Source organism: Macaca mulatta, chromosome 3 (genome assembly GCF_049350105.2).
Source record: "Macaca mulatta isolate MMU2019108-1 chromosome 3, T2T-MMU8v2.0, whole genome shotgun sequence".
Classification (NCBI taxonomy): Eukaryota; Metazoa; Chordata; class Mammalia; order Primates; family Cercopithecidae; genus Macaca; species Macaca mulatta.
In genome coordinates, this window is record NC_133408.1 from 184,260,636 (window position 1) to 184,282,511 (window position 21,876).

The window sequence follows — 21,876 nt, forward strand, 5'->3', positions numbered from 1 at the left end:
TGGTTTAATAATTTAAGGTAGGCCAGGCACGATGGCTCACGCCTGTAATCTCAGCACTTTTGGAGACCGAGGCAGGTAGATCACCTGAGGTCAGGAATTCAAGACCAGCCTGGCCAACATGGTGAAACCTCATCTCTAATAAAAATACAAAAAGTTAGCCGGGCATGGTGGCAAACACCTGTAATCCCAGCTACTCAGGAGGCTGAGGCAGGAGAATCGCTTGAACTTGGGAGGTAGAGGTTGCAGTGAGCCGAGATTGTGCCACCGCACTCCAGTCTGGGCAACAAGAGCAAAACTTCGTCTGAAAATGAAACAAAACAAAACAATGATTTAAGGTAATGCTGTCATTCTGAGTGGTTTAGAAAAGGGAAGCAAACTTTCCACTCTCTTCTTCTTTCCCTATCTCCTGTGCCCACAGTGAATGCCCCATTTTTGTACTTTCTACAGCTTCCCTGTCTGTGTTCCCTGGTACTTCTGTCTCTTTTTCTTTCTCTTCCCATGCCTCTTTGACTCCTGGCCCCTTTCTCTCATTTGTCTCCTATTCATTTACCATAATGTAAGTTCTGTGAGGGCATCCTTATACCCTAATGTCTGTCTTACAGTAGGTACTAAAATTTGCGTGTAAGGACAATGACATGTCAACCTGGAATATCCCATATAACTGGACTGTCTGGTTTATTGAAAGTTAACTTCTAATGAAATGGCCAGGGTTAGTTTCCTGCCGAGGACTGTGGAACTCTCATCTACCCAGTGAAACTCATTTTTATCTACATTCTTGCATCCATAGTCTTACAGAGAGCAAACGCTTCAGTCATAAATCTACTTAGAAACCTGACCAGTAGATGCAGTATTGGTAAATTTTCAGTGAGGCCATAAGAATGCATTTACAAAAAGTACAAAGTTAAGGTTGCTTGTGATGATTTTAGCTAATCAGCACAATTTTAGAAGGAAGCAGATACATCTGCCCTTTCCCTCAAACTTCATATAGCTGTAAAATGTTAGATTTCCTGGGGAGTTACTCAACACAGAACCTTGGAGATTAATTTAGAGGCCAGATCCCCACAAGCATTTGTCTAGCCTTAGACTGAACACTTCTGTTGCCGGGAGCTTGCCATGTCTAGTGGGAATGGGTCTGTTCTGTAGTTGTTGTTGGATGGAAAAATTGTTAGCAGAGTCTTTTTTATGTGAAGATGAAAAGTGCCTCCCACAGAGTCATCAAAAAGGTTCTGGTATATGGAATTTTTTTTAAGGAGGCTAAAGTATGAATAATTGGAAACTTTAGTAATTTGAGGCTTCTGTAATTTCTCTAATTCTTTGTAGTCAATCCATTTACCCCATCCCCTTTAACGCTAACATTATTTACTTGATTTTAGTTCTGTGAAGCTTTGGCTCTTATAAATGACACATCTACCCAAGAGAATGGTTAAGCCTTAGAGCAACTTGTGGAAAGTTTTCATTCCTCAAAACAGGAATGAATAACAATGGCCTCAATATGACTAACATTATTAATGTATTTATACGGGTATATAATTACTAGAGTATCTAGAGAAGAAATTATGAAAGTGATTTGCATATCCACTTCTTAAAATTTAGGGCAGGGAGGCCAAGGCGGGTGGATCACAAGGTCAGGAGATCAAGACCATCCTGGCTAACACGGTGAAACCCCATCTCTACTAAAAATACAAAAAATTAGCCGGGCGTGATGGCGGGCGCCTGTAGTCCCAGCTACTCGGGAGGCTGAGGCAGGAGAATCGCTTGAACCCGGGGGGCAGAGGTTGCAGTGAGCTGAGGTCACACCACTGCACTCCAGCCTGGGTGACAGAGCGAGACTCTGTCTCAAAAAAAAAAAAAAAAAAAAAAAAAATCTCCTGTATCTCTCAAGCCTTGAAAATAATATATTGGCTGCTTCATGATTTAATCCATGGCTTCCTCATGAAACTCACTGCCCAATGCCGCTGGCATGCAAATATTCCAACCGGCCATGCTGCTCAGTTCCTTGCAATAGAATTGAATAAAAACTTGGATTAAAAGGTCAACTTTAAAATATGCCTAATAAATTCACTGACTAAAAGCTATCCCAACACCTTTCTGCATCATTTCTCTCCATCTCATTATTCATGTAGGTTTCCCTGAATTTTAAGGAATGCAAATAAAAGAGCATAATGTGTGGAGCATTGGGGCCTAGGACGTTTGTTTCACGAATAAGGAACTAAAGGTAGAGTGAAAGATATTTCTTAAATAAATTACGTTGATATGGTGGAGAAAGTATTGATGGGCGCTTATGTATTTTCTATAGCGCAAAAAAAGTAAAACTCACATATTATTCGAAAGAATCCCTTATTCTATGTCTTTCATACATTTGGTCCCATAGCTCTAATACTGGGAGGCTCGTTATTTCAAAATGATTGTTTTTAAAATTTCCTAACCTATGACACTAAAATTATTGGGGTTATTCAGCAAGTTGTGGTAGGACAAAGCATGAGAATTTCTATAAGGGAGAGGTGAGTAGAATGTCATAATATTACATAGGAAGCTTTCTCGTGTATTCTACAAATAGTTGCTGAGTAACCACATATGTTAATAAAAGTGATCCAAAGGTAACTCTTTTGGAAGGAATGAGATCATGTCCTTTGCAGGGACCTGGATGGAGCCGGAAGCCATCATCCTCAGCAAACTAACACAGGAACAGAAAACCAAACATTGCATGTTCTCCCTCATGAGTAGGAGTTAACAGTAAGAACACATGACACAGAGAAGAGAACATCACACACCAGGGCCTGTTGGGGGGTGAGGGGCAATGGGAGGGAGACCATTAGGGCAATTACCTAATGCATGCGGGGCTTAAAGTCTAGATGACAGGTTGATGGGTGCAGCTAACCACCATGGCACATGTATACTTATGTAACAAACCTGCACATTCTGCACATGTATCCCGAAACTTAAAGAATAACTATAAAATAATTCTAACTCAAACAAAAAAGAATTATTATAAAATAAGAATTCTAACTCAAAAATAAAACAAAAGATAACGTTTTTGGGAGGCCGAGGTAGGCAGATTGCTTGAACTTAGGAGTTCAGGACCAGCCTGGGGAACATAGAGAGACCCCATCTCTACAAAAAAATAAAAAATTAGCCAGGCATGGAGGCTAATGGCTGTAGTCCCAGCTACTTGGGAGACTGAGGCATGAGAATCACTTGAACCCAGGAGACGGATGTTGCAGTGAGCTGAGATCGCACCACTGCACTCCAACCTGGGTGACAGTGAGACCCCTGTCAAAAAAAAAAAAAAAAAAAAAAAAAAGCCCATAATCCCAGCACTTTGGGAGGCTGGAGGCTAAGGCTGAGGTCAGCAGTTCGAGACCAGCCTGATGGTCGAGACCAACATGATGAAACCCTGTCTCTACTAAAGATACAAAAACTAGCTGGGCGTGGCGGCGGACGCCCGTAATCCCAGCTACTCAGGAGGCTAAGCCAGGAGAATTGCTTGAACCCCAGAGGTGGAGGTTGCAGTGAGCCGAGATCGCGCCACTGCAGCCTGGCTGGCGGGGCAAGAGCAAGACTTTGTCTCAAAAAAAAAGAAAAAAAGAAAAAAAGAAAATGAGCTGGGTATGCTGTCAGGTGACTGTAATCCCAGCTACTAGGAAGGATGAGGCAGCAGAATTGCTTGAATCTGGGAGGCAGAGGTTGCACCGAGCCGAGATCCTGCCACTGCACTCCAGCCTGGGCAACAAGAGTGAGACTCTGTCTCAAAAAAACAAACAAAAAAAAAAACTTTTTTGGATACATTTTTTGTGGCCTTAGTAATTTTCCAAAAGTGAGTTAACAGTGAAATTTATTTCTTTGAAAACACTGAATCCGAACCACAAATAACGAGATCTAGCATAGGGAATTCAGCTGCAGATAACACAGCATTTCTTTGTTATGGTTTTAGACTCCTCAGGCTAATTTCATATGCAAGTTAAAGGTTTAATTTGTAGAACAAGTAAATTTAAACACAAGTAAAATATTCGAATTAAATGCCAAGGTCTCAGAGTATTTGAAAATCACATGTACTCTTGTCTGGAATCCACCTCAACTCTTGACAGCCATGGTCATGCCTTGAACTTCCAAATCAAGAAATCACTCCAGCTACAAGATTTCTAACTCTGAAAATTTTCTCTTAACCTCTTACTTCTTCCATTTTTCCTGTTAAATGAAGTCAATTAAACATACTCTTCACTTGCTGGGCATGGTGGCACGTGCCTGTAATCCTAGTTACTTTGGAGACTGAGGCAAGAGCATCCCTTGAGTCCAGGAGTTCGAATCCAATTGGGGCAACACAGGAAGAACCCGTATATTAAAAAAATAAAAAATAAATGTTCTCTTCGTATTTACTTTGACTCTTTTTAGCTTACACTAATATTCTAAGCCTATTTGATTACTTGCCTCCTGGCTTTCATGTTCCCTTAGCTAGCCATTTTGAGCAACTTAAAATTGCTTGGCCTTTTGATTTTCCTTTGTTACTAGCTGAATGTTTTGCCCTGGACCATGCCTTTAGGCCTGGCCTTGAACTTGGCACATCACTTTCTTCTTCAGATATGTGAACAAGGAAGGATACAACCAGATCTAACCAGACTAGGTTTAGGGTATTTATCTTTCAGACTGAGGAACCCATTCAAGGGCAACATTAACAACATTAACATGAGGCTTCTTGACTTATGATGCGGTTACATCCCAATAAACCCATCCTAAGTTGAAAATATCATAAGGCAAAAATGCACTTAATACACCTAACTACCAAACATCACAGCTTAGCCTAGCCTACCTTAAACGTGCTCAGAACACTTACATTACCCTACAGCTGGGCAAAATCATCTAACCCCAAACCTATCATAATAAAGTTATTATGAAGAATTTTACATCAAAAGTCAAAGTTCGAAGTAAGGTTTCTACTGAATTCTAGCTTTTACACTATTGTAAAGTTGAAAAACCCTAAGTCACCCCATTGTGAGTCAGGGACTGTCTGTATCTACTTTAAATCTTGGTTAGTTAGGGAACAAGGAAAGAAAAGAGCAATAGTGTCAGGGACTAGAGAAGCAGTACAGTATGTTCCTTCAGCATGGGTACAAGTGGGGACTTTAGTCACTGCACCAGTAGAGTAAATACTCACTGCTCACTTGCTACAGACAAGGCCCTACTCCAGGAATAGGAGATACAGCAGGTGACAGTCAAGGACCTCAAGGGGTTCATATTCTAGTAGAAGATTCATACTGTTTAATGGTTAACAAAATTATGCCATTCAGATGAAACTCTGCTCTATTCTTGCCTAATTTTATTCTCATCATTTCCCATGTTTATTGTTCAAAAATATAATGGGCTATTGAATATTCACTAGACTTTAGGTTTTAAAAAAAAAAAATGTTATGGTATGATTTGCCACCCTACATTTATCAGTTCCTTTGATTAGTAGTTAAAAACACTTTTCTACCTCTGGACTCTGTATACACCTCAGATTTCTTGGTTCTCGGGGACCAGCTATGGGTCCATTGTGAGAAATTTCCTACTTTTCAACTGTCGGCGATCTCGGGGCCTTGCTTACATTTTTCAAGTTATTTGCAGGGATGTAGTTAGTTTTTATTTGTTGTGTAGAAAGTCCTTGCTTTTGGCAGTAGAATTAAGCACTTAAGAGAACAATCCTTGGATCTATTTACTTCCTATGACCTGTGAAGAGGAGTGATGTTGCCAGGACCTCTTTCCTGGGTTGTACCCAGAGCTGTTTTGTGCACGCTGTGAGCCTCCAGGGATGCCAACCCAATGGAGACTAATTGATCAAGGCTGCCTGGAGAACTGTTTTGAGATAGATTCTGAGGCTCAGGCTGGGGCTCATCAGAAAAGAAAATTATGATTGATAAGTGAAATCTGCTGTGGGCAAGGAAGGGCAAACTTGTACTATACATGCCAGGAATTTTCGAATCTGTATGTGACTCCCAAGAAAGGCTTGACCTTGTAGCTTCAATTTTAATCTCCGCAGGTATAAGGATAATTCATTTTATTTTGAACAGAATGCTCTAAAGACAATTTAAATAATCGAATACCCCTGCCCATCTCCTAAGAGAGTTGTGTTGATTTTTTTATTCCCAAATAGGATCACATTGAACCTGCTGTCATTGGTAGGTTATTCCTCTTAACACACATGTAAGAATAGAAACTATTATTAGTTTGGTGATAAAGGCAGTGAAACAAACACGAAGAACAGGGAGTGGAAAAATAAAATGTTGTGTGTGTGACCTTGGTTAAATTATGAGCAAATAAGGTGAAATATCTCCAGATATATTCTTGCTCAAATATGCCAGTTTTAAATAATTTATTGAAATCATTTAAATTCTGAAACATATTTTTAAAATATTTTAATAATGGGATATCTTAATTCTTTGATGGGAAAGAGTTTTTAAAATTACACTCCTGTTGTCCTAAATTTATGGAAAAAAAATGAATGGTCAATGCAAAACACTTGCCTATATACACACACACTTTTTTAAAAAGGTACTTATATGCATTTTGCTCTGCCCTTAGGTGCTCTTTTTCCAATCTAGAATATAGTTCTGGTGTTTTTCAATTGAGAATAAAATTATTGGAGTACACGCATGTTTTATTGTTTGCGTGTGTCTATGGACTGGGTCACAAGGTATACCAGATGTATTTCTAGTGGGCCACGGTAAATATAGTTTGAAAGTCACCATTCTGACCGTATGCCTCTCATACTGACAGAGCCTTAGAGGAGAGAAGAACAGTTTCTTGCTGCGTACTGACTTGGCATATATCATCAGTCGCAATCACGCCACATCTATGTGCTGCTTTATTTTCACAGTTCAAGTAAAGCTGTGGAAACGTCTGAGCAGCACTAGTAGGCAAGATCTGCGCCACACACGGAAGCATAACGCAAAATGCATTCCACACACATAGAAGCGTGACACAAAAGTGTGAACATTTACCTGTATGAATGCCCCAGGCTGTGTCCACCTCTTTTTTGCTCTGAGTGATTCTCACCCATGCCCCACTCTAGCCCCAATTCCTCGAACCACACATATAACTTATTACATGTCATGGTCATGTGTGACTTCAACCAGGCTACAATAGCTGTAGCCATTTTCAGATTTTCCCTGCTTTCTAACAAGAAGTGAGATCATAGCATGTTTTCACTAATCAGTGATTTAGGTAGACTGATGACATTTGGGGGTGACGATAACTAAATTTATAAATGCTATAAATCCGACCCATAGAAAGAATAAAGTGACTGGAGTCAGAAGGTCAAGGAACACCTGTCAGCTTCCCAGCAGGGCCCAACCTGCAGTCTCTTTCATGGCTACACGCTGCAGGTCAGGATCTGAATTGAACAGGAGCGAGAGAAGAGGGACTTCCTGGGAGGCTCAGATAGTTCACTGGGTGTACGTGAGATCTCACCATCTGCAGCCTTGTATTGTTATAAAAATAAGTGGATACTTCACTGCCACGGTGGGGTAGCACAGAAAGAGAAAGACACACTTAGGTAGTTTTAAGGAATGGGAAGGGGGGAAATATAGTTGTCCCTTGGTATCTGCAAGGACTGGTTCCAGGACAACCTCTCCAACCCCCAACCTGCAGATACCAAAATCCATGGATGGGATACTTAAGTCCCTGATATAATATGATGTGGTATTTGCATATAACCTAGGTACATCCTCCCGTGTATGTTACATCATCTTTAGATTACTTATAATCCCCAACACAATATAAATGCTAACAGCTGTTATACTGTATTGTTTAGGAAATAATGACAAGAAAACTGTCTGTATGTGTTCAGGACAGATGCAACCAGTCTTTTCTTTATAAATATTTTCAATCCACGATGGATTGACTGAATGTATGGATGTGGAACCCACTGATATGGAGGGCTGACTGTAATAAAACCAGCACCTAGTGCTGTATGAAAGGAGAGAAGGTTAGCACTTCCCTTGACAAGAATGGAAGAGGCCCTCGGGCCTGTCAACATGTGTATGGTTAAAACCAGCACCTAATTCCTCAGTAGCCTGGCAGGAACTGGGAATGGTGGCCCATGTTTTAAGAGAACTCCTTCTGTGGGCCCCCAATGGCTACAGCCTGATACTCAGGTGGTAGTGTGAGATAAGCCTCAATGCTTTTTTTTTTTTAATCCCCTGTCCCCCAGTATTTACTAAGGTTCAGGAAACTATATTCTTTTTTGATAAGTATCCATTTATTAACACTGGTAACATTTTCAGGACAAATAGAACATGCATTCTTTGGTAGTAAAATTTTAAAATCATAGATATACTTCTTTTATATATTATGAATATATTTTGAGTAAGGAATATATAACTAGTCTTCAGAAACTGAAGATGGAAACATGGCTGAGTCTCAACCTCCAGTCAAGCAGAAAGTAATGACAAGTGCCGAAAATGCCACAGTCACGTGGGTCACTGCTTCTTTCATTCTCTACAGACAACCTGAGTCTCACACTGTCATAGCACCAAAAAGAAAACAGTTACTGTCACTTTTCTTATAGCAACATAGGGATGTGTGTACATAAAACACATTGGACAGGTTCTCCTTCAATCATGATTTGTATGTCAACAGTTGGTTTCATAAAACATAGAGAAAGGTGGAAAGAAGATAGAAGATGGTCTCTTTACAAAAGAAAGGTGAATACATTTTGATGCACCAGGTTGTTTAGGCTAAGTCAGTAACTGTGTATTATCAGCCCTATGATTGCTAAGTGTCAAAATTTAGAATTTCAGTGTGGGAAAGAACCTCAGACACCATCAGTCCAACCACTTCCATTTTACAGCTAACAAAAGGGATCCGGAAACTTAGGTGAATATCAGACTAGGATGAGAACGCAGGCTTTGGAGTTAGGCTCCTTAGTGTATGGTGTTCATGTATCCCCATAGACAAACTCATTTTCTGGTAATGTGAGTACACTTCTGGTCTTTGAACCAACAGTTTTTCTGTCTAAGCTATGTCAGAAATGAATTTGATATTTATGCTTGTTTCCTCTGCACAGCTTTTTCCACCTAGGTTGTGATGTTGGGGGGGTTAATGTGTGAGTAGGGCTCCATGAATCATCATTTATCTTTCACATCATTTCTCTTTGCTTATAATAACTACCTGTTTTTAAATTTAACAATTAGGTCAGTGATTCCTGATTTATTTAAAAAAGACAATACCAAAGACAGTAATAAGGTCAGAGTGACCTGGTGCACTTATAACACCCCAATCTGAAAGGAATTTTTTTTCAGTAGAAGATAATATATATCTTATACAGAAAACTAATACTAAAAGGTACTCAGAGGTAGCCCTTGTTGTTAGACATTTAAGGATGTTCTAGACTCCCAAGAGGAACCTCAACAATGATCTCTGCTTCAAATTAAAAACAATTTTCTAGGATAAATGGAATGATTAATAACATAAGTAGAATAATCAGTACTGAATTGTATAGTGGAATGATTCCCATTAGGTTCCAACAAAATGTAATGGAGCTTATTTGCTTTCTTAGCATGTATCTTTCCCACTACTATAAAATTGAGATCTGCCATTTATGTTACCTGTATTATCTAAACACTAACATCTTTAAACCCAGTGGGCTTCCCCTACAGAGGTTTAGATTCCTGCAAACCCAGGTGAATCGTTCTTGTTGAGCAATGAACCGTTGAGAAATGAGATAAGGCAGAGGCACATTTATGGATGCCAGTCGACAGGTTAGTTTTTGATGGCCATGGTCCAGAGGAGTGGGTGGTCAGTTTCCACAGTCACAACACCAGACCCGTCATAGGTATTGGAAGTACTGACCAATGTTCCAAAAGCAAGCACATCATTTTCTGTAAGAAAATAAGGGAAAAAAATTAGTAACTATTTCTTTTTCTTCCTCCAGTGTAGATTAACTTTGTCACTTACCAAAAAGCAAGTAAGCACACACTTTGATAAAAAATATATAAATGGGGGATAGGTGAAATATATGATGTATGGCTTTAAAATGGGAAATTTCTATAACTATTGTAAACATTCTTCCTGGAAGTGGTTATTGGCCATTTTGGGTTATATATCATTCTCAATATTAAATTTTATTAGAATCTTTTCTTTTCCTTTACTAATTACAAAACCAAAACCTGTATTTGTAATGTGCTACTTCCTTCCTTCCCTGGGTACAATTTTAGTTTCTCTTGATAATTCAGAATTAGAATTTAATATAAGTTATTATACTCTATAAAGATGTAGTTTTAGCTTCAAGTAGAAATGATATGAGACAGATAGAAAATTACCTAAAAAATGCATGTGATTTTGGTCATTGTTTTCTCATAAAGTAAGAAAAGCCAAAGCGAATACAGCTTACATTCTGTAAAAATTAATAGAAACTCAAAGGTCAAAGCCAACTTTCAAATGTGTAATCTTGAGCAAGTCACTTAAGCTCAGCTATACAGTGAGGGCAAGAGATGGTAAGATAATCCTTTAACCTACTTATCAAAGTAAAAGGCTTATGAATTAAGATTAGAATTTATATATTTCATAAATATATACATATACATATTTTTTATTCTCTAACAAGTTAATGCCTAGGCACAGATTGGTAACTTCACATCTCTTTGCTGATACAGGAGCAATTCACTTCATCAACATGACTCTAAACTCACAACTGTCCTATAAGCTTGGTAACCAATGTTATTTTCTTTACCAAAATTCAGAGAGAAAAATGAACAAATATTATGGAGCCCAAACTATCAGAGTCAGAAGAGGGTCCTTTTCCTTCAAACAAAACCTATGAAGTTATACACACTGCTTTGGGGGAAATCAATTACAATGCTCACTTCCCACTAGAGGGAGCCTCCTATCTTTCTGAGGAAATCTTGAAAAGGTGATTTAAAAATTCAGCAAAGGTACTGCAAGATAATCTATTGTCAGTATTACCAGTTCACACAGCTTATTTATTAAAACTCAAATTATTTTTCATAGTTGTTAATGTTTTTACTAAAGCAAACACAAAAGTAAAACTACACAGTAATACAGAGTGAATCTCATGTGAATATTGCCCTGATATGAACTTCAATATAAGAAGCTCTTAACTCTTGAGTCATTTAGGACTTCTGTGAGATGATGTTTCTGAACACTGGTGATATACACAGAAATATGTATTGATTTAGACACTGTTAAACATAGTTGGTAGATCAGGGTGGTGATCTTTGAGGGATTCACAGCAAAGTCAATTGAAATCTCTACCTCTCTTGAATGGTGGTCTTGCCTGGAACCTAGGTGCTTACCAAGTACTTTCTGAGACCTATCCCAGGCCTAGGGTTTCAAGCTTTTCCCAACAGCCAAGAGGGAAGGAGTCAGGGAGCACTTCACACCACTTCATGGTGAAGGCAATTTAGAGTGCTTCAGCAGGCCTGCCAACTTTAAAGTGGAAACTCCCTTGTGAAGACCCATGCATGCACAACCCACTTGAATTTGACACATACATTATATGATTCGAGAAACTCAATTAAAATCCTAGTTTTTACTTCGGCCCAAAGAACAGGAGTACAAAATTGTGCTTCAAGTTTATAGCTGCATATAAATTCTTTTCTGATTTTTGAAGCCAGACTATGGATTTCAGAATTTCAGAGGTAGCTACCCAGATTATACATATTGAGTTTGCTAAGACACTGTTGTAACCTAATTAATTTTCAAATGGGAAAATAATCAAAGTGGTTGTATTTGGGCATAAGACGATGCAATTTTTTTTTGGAAAGAAACATTTATTTGAGTTAAGTAAGGCCACTGTTAGCCATACTTGTAAATTATGTTTTTATTTTATTTTATAATATTTAAACTTCCAACAAGACCAGTTATGTTACAATTAATTAAAGATAATAATTGGTTTGGATTATCTCTAACTTTATAGAAAGTACAATAAAAATGATAGAAAACTAAGATGAGTAAGTTGAGAGACAAAGTCATGAATTTTAATTTACTATGTCATTACAATTATTTTGGAATATATTTTCTTCAAGTCACAGAATCATTTTTGGACAAAACCTTAAAGTGTCCCTTAGAAAAATAAAAAAAAAATTTAAGAAAAACATTTGAAATTATGATGAATTTCCTCCACCCCAAATATCTGAAGGCCAATCATGACGTAAGTACATGAAACTAGTAAAGAGACAGCTGCGTACAGATAACAGAAAAACAAATTACCTCTTCATTTCTACCCTAGAGGATTTGATCAACACTTGAGCTGGCTGAACTATAGAAAGTCCGATTTGGATTTTTTCCCGCATTGTTTGCAGAGTAGACTATAGCCAACCATAGTTGCTCAAAGACAACCAGTCATCAGATCAAGTTCCGTTTTTAACAAAAGGCAAAAATAAAAGTTATGGATCTATGTGCAAGTTATAAGCAACCATACTTTGTGTGATAAGCACATTAACATAGATTTTACAATTTGCATCCATTATTTCAGGCTGTTTCCTTTCCCAAAGGTAAGGATGAGAATTAGCACTCCGTGTTCTATTGTTTTCAGTGATGTCCTCCCAGCTTTTCTCTAAAGCTGGAAAGACAGGGGACTACAAAGCAAGAGCTGGCAAATTGGTAGAAACCAATTATTCAACTCTTTTCAGTTAGTGGGGCCATTTGTCCCTGGTTTCCTGCCCATCTTTCTTCCACAAGGTACATTAGTGAACTGTGGCTCCTTGGTTGGAGCTGGAAGCGTGAAGGAGTACTCTGCAAGGCCTCGAATGCTTTTGGCACTGAAAAACAACAGTGGGAGGCATTCATTCTCTGTGCAGCTGCATGACTTTTCTGCTCAGGTGCTTTTATAGAAAAGGCATCTCTCTATCAAAGAGCATGACTCCATCATGATGAAGTTAGTAAGTTAGACCTAGGTTCAAACCCCAGCTCTACCATTCACCAGCTTTACAAACTCAGTTATTTAAACTCTTTGGCCTTGTGCCATCAACAGTAAAAATGTAGAAAATATCTACTTCACAGGGAAGTTGTATGGATTATGTGGCCAATCTTACATATGATACATATTCAAGAAATTTCCATCTTCTTTGCTTTCTCCTGTTATCCTGCCGATAAAATAGATCAGGTTTGTCTTTTAAAGTTAACAAAAAGAGAGATGTCATGAGCTGAACAATTAGCAAAGGCCTGAATTCAAGTGATTAGTTTATAGCCAGCTGAGAAGTAGAATGAGGTACACTCGTAACTTTTCCAGGCTAGCTTTTGTGAAATACTTAACATCATTTCAGGTGATTCCTTGGCCTGCATATACATATGCATTTATTAAATAGATATTAAAGCCTCATTCTGTGCCAGGCACTAGGGTTTAAGGATGAGTTTCTCTGCCCTCACTAAAATGAGGACTCACATTGTAGTAAAAGAGAAAGATATACAATCAAACCCAGTAGACAGGAGAGAAGCATGAGGCGGCCCAAGGAGGGCAGAGGTGCCTTCCTGGCAGCCAAGATGGGTAGTGTTTTCAAGAGGGAAGTTAAGCCTTTGACAGTGGGGGGCTACTGGCATCCCTAGAGGCCCGCCCACTGGCCTGGCTTCCCAAGAATCTGTAGATTGACACTGGTTCTTTTGTAAAAATAAATAAATTGTTTAAAAAGGCAATGGAAACATTTCTAAAATCAATAAATCCTGAGGGAAAAATGGAGTGAACTAGCTTTGCCTGGGAGGTGCTATTTGAGATGGGCATAATCCTCATTCATTCAAGATGTGATCTGAGTCCTTACAGTACACCAGGCACTCAGAGCACAGCTGGGTTTTATCTTCCATTTAGAGATGAGGAAAATGAAGCTCAGAGAGGCTAAAATCACAGGCTATGATGGTACTAAAAGTTGTCAGACACTAACAAGTTAGTAAGGGAGGTTAAGGCGATTCTTTGAAGAGCTCTAAAGAAGAGACCTGCTGCTGGTCTGTTTTCCTGAAGTACAGAGCTGTCTTTCGGCAGCCTGATAGAGACTTAAGGAGATGCGTTAGTGAGAGCCTAAAAACCACTCTAAGACTTAATGAATACTTTACATCTCATATAGACAAATGCTTAATGAACCCATTATGATGAATCTTAAGGCTCCCTACTATTCTGGAACATTAGGTTAAGTTCTGAGAGTTAAGTTAGACATATTAGACATCACTAACTATTTAAGGCATAATGGGATGACTGTCTACACTCACCATTTACTTTCTGAGGATTCTTAGCCCATTTGGAGAAATGGCAACACATTAAGAAAATATGACTCAGATTTCATTACCAGGAAAAGAAAACTATACTGTCTGTAACATCAGTTCACTATTATAGGTCTTTACCATTTTAATTTTTGACAAATATATTTTTAAAAAAGGTCCTTTACGTACACACATGAGGCAAAAGATTATATTTTAAAAATTGCTAATTTATACTGTAAAATATGAATTCTGGGAAATGTTATTAATGAATTTGTTTCTTATAAAATGGCATTTATACTTATGGCTGCTCTTGAAAATTCTCAAAAATAAAATAAATATGTTGTGTTTTCACTTTCTTGAAGTCAAGAATTCAAAGTAGTCCTAATGTAAAGCTGTGGAGTACATGCCTTTTGTGTACTTATATTTCTATTAGAATCTCAGGAAATACAAGTTTAGACCATCTGTAAAATAAATATATTTATTTATCTCAGCACTGCCAAATAAAAATAAGTAATTCACAAATCTAAATTTTCTAATAGCCACCTTAAAAAAGTAAAAATGGGAAAAATGTTAATATCTTTTTTATTTAGCCCAATATACCCCAAATCATTTTAACATCATCAATATATAAAAATTGAGGTCTTTTACATTCTTTTTCATACTAAGTCTCTGAAATCCATTTACAGCATGTCTCAACTTGGACAAGGCTCATTTTAAGTACTCAATGGCCACACACAGCTAGTGGTTACTATATGAATTGAACAGTGCAGTTCTAGGTTATTGAAGCAGGAACTATATTTATGATTCAATTATCTGCTTTTTTCAGACGAACATTATTTTTTGGTTTGATTATACAGATACTAATTTTCATTTCATATATAGATATGCAGTCACAGAGTCCTAGGTTATAAAGAGAACATTAAATTCAAAGTGAGCACATAATATCATTTCGAGTGATTTAAACATGATGTGAGTGGATCAACAAACACTTAAATACTTCACATGTGCTCAGCAGCAAGACAGACTCAGTCCTATGCCCTTCAACTTGAGGGCTGAGAACTATCTAGCAGGAACTATAGAAAGGACAACCAAAAATCCCAAATCCAAGCAAACCTAATTTAAAATTACCAAGAGAATATATACTACATTCTATAAGGTATAGAATAAATAGTTGCCTGCCTGGACATGTGGCAAATAATCTTCCTTTTTTTTTTTTTTTTTGAAGGGGGAAGGAGTTATTTATTTTTATTTTATTTATTCATTTATTTCCATAGGTTTTTGGAGAACAGGTGGTGTTTGGTTACATAAGTTTTTTAGTAGTGATCTATGAGATTTTGGTGCACCCATCACCCAAGCAATGTACACTGTATCCAATTTGTAGTCTTTTATCCCTCACCCACCTCCCACCCTTTCCCCCAAGACCCTCAAGTCCCCAAAGTCCACTGTATCATTCTTATGCCTTTGTATCCTCATAGCTTGGCTCCCACTTACAAGTGAGAACATCTGATGTTTGGTTTTCCATTTCTGAGTTACTTCACTTAGAATAATGATCTGCAATTCCAGCACTGGGTATCTACTCAGAGGAAAAGAAGTCATTATACAAAAAAATACCTATAATCTTCTAATTGTACTTGCAAATAATCTTCTAATTTTTCTTCTAATTACAAATAATCTTCTAATTGTACTCCTTTCTCCCAATTATTACCTTCTCTTCCCACTCCTCTGACCCTTGTGAAGGAATAACGGGTGAACCTTAATTGCCTATAATGAAATGTTCAAAACAAAGCAAACACAGTCCCTCTTCCTGGCCAAATATCCTGGCACTTAAGGCCCTTTGTCATCTGGCTACTTCCTACCTGCTTGCCAGCCACTCTCTGCTACTTGCTATTCCTTGAATAGATCAGGAATTTCCTGCTTCCACGAAAATTTTTGACATGTTCCCTCCAGGAACAAACTGACTTTTCTCTGCATATTTCATCCTTCAAGTCTAAACTCAATATCACTTTCTACCCTATACCACTCTTTGATTCTCCAACTGCTACAGGCCAAATTAAAAATTTTCTTTTCTATTTACAAATGACTTGATTGCTTCCCTGGAACACACTTTGTATTTAAAGCTGACTATTTAGATGCCTTGTCTCAACCAGGCAAAGTACAGAGTGAGCTTGAAACATCTTCTTCCAGAAAGCAAGCGAGTACTCAAAAACAGATGTAGACCTGTCAAAAGGACACAAGGACTGGAACTAATTGGGGGCATTAGAAAAGAATCCTGAGAGAGAGGCATTATAATATATTGAATAATGAATTGCCAAAAGCAGGTGGAGAGAAGAAAACCTATTCTTTACAGAAGAATGCCAACTACTAAAGGAAGGAATGGCAGAATTAGAGAATTAGAAAGGCACCATTTGCAGCCACCAGTGTTTAGGCAAGAACCATCAATGGATGGATGCTAAAACTACTGGGTAAAATGTGGAGGAGAAGGATAGAACCCAGTTCCAATGTAGTACTCCACGTATTGCTTTTAATTTCAAAAGAAAAAAAGGTAGCAGAGAGATCTCATGAGTCCAATCTTAGCTAAATGATCAACCTTAGCATCACCAATAAAAGGTCATACTGATATCATGTGCCTCCTGCTATGATGCTAGGGATGAACACAACATCACCCATTAATACTTTTGGCCAAAAATGCCTGACCTGAATTGAATCATGGGGAAACCATAGACAAATGCAGAATGCGGGGCAGATGACAGGTTAGTGGGCCTGAACTCTTAAAAGCTGTCAGTGTCATGAAAGACCAAAAAAGTGAAGGGACTTTTCTAGATTAAAACAGACTAAACAGATATGACAACTAAATACATGTTTTTTTAGTAGACTCCAGATTTTAAAAAGTCATAAAGAGCACTACTGGGACACTTGGAGAGTAAGAATATGGACTGTACACTATTATTCCATCAATGTTACATTTTGGGATTAGATAATACCACTGTAGTTAGGCAGGAGAATGACCTCATTCCTAGGAGATACAAGCTGAAGAATTTTAGGTGTTTATTATTATCATGTCTCCAACTTATTTTCAAATAGTTCAGAATGTAATGCACGTACACTCATACTCTCATATTATATTGTTTAGAGATTTGTCCCTGCCCAAATCTCATGTTGAATTGTAATCTCTGATGCCGAAGGAAGGGCCTGGTGGGAGGTTTTTGGGTTATGAGGGTGGATCCCTCGTGGCTTGGTGCTGTCTTTGAGATAGTGAGTTCTCTCAAGATCTGGTCATTTAAAAGTGCATGGCACCTTCCCCACAATCTCTCTCTTGCTCCTGATTTCCCTATGGGGAGTGCCTGCTCCTGCCTTGCCTTCTGCCATGGGGAAAAGCTTCCCGAGGCCTTCCCAGAAGCAGATGCTGGCACGATGCTTCTTGCATTGCTTGCAGAACCGTAAGCCCAATTCAACCTCTTTTCTTTTTTTCTTTTCTTTTTTTTTATTATTTTTATTATACTTTAAGTTCTAGGGTACATGTGTATAACGTGCAGGTTTGTTACATATGTATACTTGTGCCATGTTGGTGTGCTGCACCCATCAACTCGTCATTTACATCAGGTATAACTCCCAATGCAATCCTTCCCCCCTCCCCCCTCCCCGTGATAGGCCCCAGTGTGTGATGTTCCCCTTCCTGAGTCCAAGTGATCTCATTGTTCAGTTCCCACCTATGAGTGAGAACATGCGGTGTTTGGTTTTCTGTTCTTGTGATAGTTTGCTAAGAATGATGGTTCTGGAGAGGATGTGGAGAAATAGGAACACTTTTACACTGTTGGTGGGATTGTAAACTAGTTCAACCATTATGGAAAACAGTATGGCGATTCCTCAAGGATCTAGAACGATGTACCATATGACCCAGCCATTCCATTACTGGGTATATACCCAAAGGATTATAAATCATGCTGCTATAAACACACATGCACACGTATGTTTATTGCGGCACTATTCACAATAGCAAAGACTTGGAATCAACCCAAATGTCCATCAGTGACAGACTGGATTAAGAAAATGTGGCACATATACACCATGGAATACTATGCAGCCATCAAAAAGGATGAGTTTGTGTCCTTTGTAGGGACATGGATGCAGCTGGAAACCTCTTTTCTTTACAAATTACCCAGTCTCTTAGCAATGCAAGAATGGCCTAGTAAACATACAAAGAAATAAATGCAAATGTAGAAAAAAATGTTAGCACTTGGTGAATCTAAGTGAAAGGTATACAGATTTTGCTATACTGTCCCTTCAGTTTTTCTGCAGGTTTGAAGTTATTCAATATTAAAATTCCACATTACAATCTGGGGAAAAAATTTGGGCAGAAAGGCTAGCAACTTATGGAGGGAAGTGTTTCCCTCTTGGTTCACCCTTGGTTTCCCTGAAAGCTGAAGTAATGCCATCGCAAAGCATTAAGAAATGTTCACTGATTTAAAGTGCATCAAAATAAATCCAAGTTGAAAAAAAAAATGTGCCAAATTCAGGAAGAAATTATCTAGTCTCTGATATATCTGCATTGCAGCTTCTTGGAAAAGCATAGAGAGAGATGCTGAGCACACAGCCTGTGTGTGGTGAGGACCCTTCCTTTGTCAACTCATTGAAGCTCACCAAGGACAGCCTTTACTTCCACTCATTGATGCAGGAGGCCCTGGAAATTAACGTGCAGTGTCTACCAGAACTTCTTAGTGCTTGTGAAAATGATAAGAGCGAGACTTATTGTTATGCATGTCTCTGATAACAAGCCATCAGCTGTGCTTTCTTTTTGGGCCTTATCTCTCAAAACCCTGATCTGCTAAGACTCCTCCCAAGGTGAACACTCATCACCTCCCTCTCCTGACAACTAATCCTTCCTTGAACTCAAATGTCCAAGGAGGGGCTATTATAATTCTGTTTGAAACTGGCTGCATTTATCTTCATCTCTCTTGGAAGTCACATTTCCCTTGCCCTTGGATGAGGGCTGGAAGGCATTAGAAGGCTTCTGATGTTCAATTATTCTTCCTTCTCCACATTTTCTGTGTTATGACTCAGCCTGTTGATCGAAAAAAGTTAGACCAGGAAAATGCTGCTGCTTGGAGGAGTCAAAACTAATTATGCCAGTGAGAAAATGTTTACAAAGATCATCACTTTCAAACATTTCGCCCTTTCTAAAATAAACAAAATCGTTATTTTTATTTGTTAAAGAGAATTCCCTACTGTATTATGTCATCAGCATGTTCTACTCATAAAACACCCCATGTTCCAGTTAAAGAGTCAATCAGAGCTGCTTTAAGAAAAAGAGAAGCTTACTGGGCTTATAAAATGAGAACCACAGTCCAAATCCACAAACTGTGACCTATTTGCATTAATTATTAGTGGTAAAGGGAATGATCTGTGTAGAACTCCGTGAAAATTTTCAGTGTGGAAAGTCAGTATCACATTTAAACGTGTGTTCAAAGAAGAGAAAGGCTGTCCACAGGCTGTTCTGAACTGATCTACTTTGCTCTGTTGCCTTCAAATCCTGTGTCTTCGTGTTGCCACCTGTGGACACTGGCCTGCCCCCAAACCATTCCACAGGGGTGAGAATTATGACCTGCAGATGCCAAAGATGACTGAGTCGCAGTCATCCGCATCTGTTGCTGCCCGGCTGTAGAGCAAGGCAAGTCATTTTGTACTGGTGGGCCTCGGTGCCATCCCTGAAAACAGAGACTTGAACTTTTCACTGTCATATTTTGACTTCTGTTAAAAGTCCCTCAGGTGACCTCAGCATCCATATGTAAAATGCCAATAACACCTGTCCCCAGTTATCTCTAATACTGCTATTGTGAAGATGAATGAGTTAAAGTCTGTGAAGAGCTTTGACTTCTCCAGGAAAGTGTTGAAAATGTGTTGTATTATTATCATCATTTCATCTGCACTAAGGAAGCTTTAAAGTGGCATTTGCTTCTATCCTTCAAATGTCAACGGAGATTATTACAAGTACATCGAACAAACAGAAATGGCATAGAAAAGTGAAGAAAGAGAGGATCATGTGCAGTAGCACAGTATGATTACTTAACATCAATCTCAAACCTGCAGGTGGTATCTATACAAATAAGCTAAAGAGACATAATCCATGCCCTTTTAGAATTTACCAGTCAAGAAAGTCTCTGCGAATCTGCTGTGATTCCGGGGGCTGCCAGATTTGCAAGTCGTTCACTGCTCAATAGAACTCTTTCAAATTTAATTCAGCTGAAGTTTTACTTTTATCAGATGGTGTCAGAGCGGGATCTAAAGTGGAGCTTCTAGCGACCCCCAGCAGCGCTGAGTGAACACTGCAAGGTACCTGCAGGACCCACTGTGTCCACTGATCTCTCATAGCCGCTGGGGATCATGGGTAAGCTCCCCCTTGGATTTTGGAGCTCCACTGATCTCTCACAGCCGCTGGGGATCATGGGTAAGCTCCCCCTTGGATTTCGGAGCTCCACTGATCTCTCACAGCCGCTGGGGATCATGGGTAAGCTCCCTCTTGGATTTCCGAGCTCCACTGATCTCTCACAGCCACTGGGGATCATGGGTAAGCTCCCCCTTGGATTTCCAAGCTCCACTGATCTCTCACAGCCACTGGCGATCATGCGTAAGCTCCCCCTTGGATTTTGGAGCTCCACTGATCTCTCACAGCCACTGGCGATCATGCGTAAGCTCCCCCTTGGATTTTGGAGCTCCACTGATCTCTCACAGCCGCTGGGGATCATGGGTAAGCTCCCTCTTGGATTTTGGAGCTCCACTGATCTCTCACAGCCGCTGGGGATCATGGGTAAGCTCCCTCCTGGATTTCCAAGCTCCACGGATTTGTGTTTTGAGCTCTCTTGAGTTTCTTTGAGCAAATTTCTGATCCAAACTGGGTTTGGAGTCGTGACAGAAACTGGCCTGGGTCCAGGAATGGATTCGATCTGGGAATTAACTGGCTTGGATCCAGTTAGAGGCCTCTTACATCTGGCTGGGTCAGAAAGGAACTGGTAGTAAGCAGTAATATTGTAGGAGTTATAAAATGTGGCCTTTGAAAAATCAGATTTTTGTGTTATACCCCTTTGTTTCATTTTTCTTACACTTAGGAACAAAAATCACTGGCTAAGTTAATCAAGAGAACCTGAGCGTAAGGCCAATACTTTAGGTAAAAATGGGATCCTTAGTTTCTGGAAAACCAAGTTCTTTCTGGCTTATACTTTAGGCCTGGGAGGCAGTGAAGTCTTACAGAAACAGCAAAATCTTACTAAAGATAACCTACAGTGCAGTGTTCCGAATGAACAACAATGCATTTGAAGTACATTTTAAAAACGAGGGCTCTCAGTAAAGTCCCTTTTGTCTAAGAACGGGTTTGGCACTACAACATGTCAACTGCTATTCTCTTTGGAATAATCTGCCTTGCACTCTTTGCTGACAACTGTGGGTGACAGAATTAGGCATGTACAGGATAGTGGGACATGGGGAGCTTTTTCCTCCCTAAAAGGGGAAACTTGAGAGATGACGGGACTGCTGGAAAAGGTCCCTTCACTACCTAGAAGCAACCGCCTGAACTTTTTTTTCGTGTCGTGGCAATGGGTGGATCTTTCTCTGGCCTCCCTAATCATCTCGCCTTCCCCACCCTGCCTCAGGCAATGCTTGTCTCTCTCTCTCTCCTTTCCCTTTCTTATCTTTTCTATTATTCAGGGA

At 39.1% G+C, this 21,876-nt stretch overlaps 1 protein-coding gene and 1 pseudogene across 6 annotated transcripts in view; one reads left to right on the forward strand and one right to left on the reverse strand.

Annotated features, from left to right (window-relative positions):
* Positions 1–7,935: 7,935 nt before the first annotated feature.
* On the forward strand, positions 7,936–8,080 carry LOC114677256 (U6atac minor spliceosomal RNA; annotated as a pseudogene).
* Positions 8,081–8,211: 131 nt separating this feature from the next.
* TPK1 (thiamin pyrophosphokinase 1) overlaps positions 8,212–21,876 on the reverse strand; it is a 390,760-nt gene continuing 377,095 nt past the window's right edge. For all 6 annotated transcript variants that reach the window (XM_077997626.1, XM_015135162.3, XM_077997625.1 and 3 more), the window contains one exon: positions 8,212–9,851. In XM_077997626.1, coding sequence (XP_077853752.1) covers positions 9,733–9,851 — 119 coding nt within the window. In that variant the 3' untranslated portion in view covers positions 8,212–9,732. The remainder of the gene's footprint in view (positions 9,852–21,876) is intronic.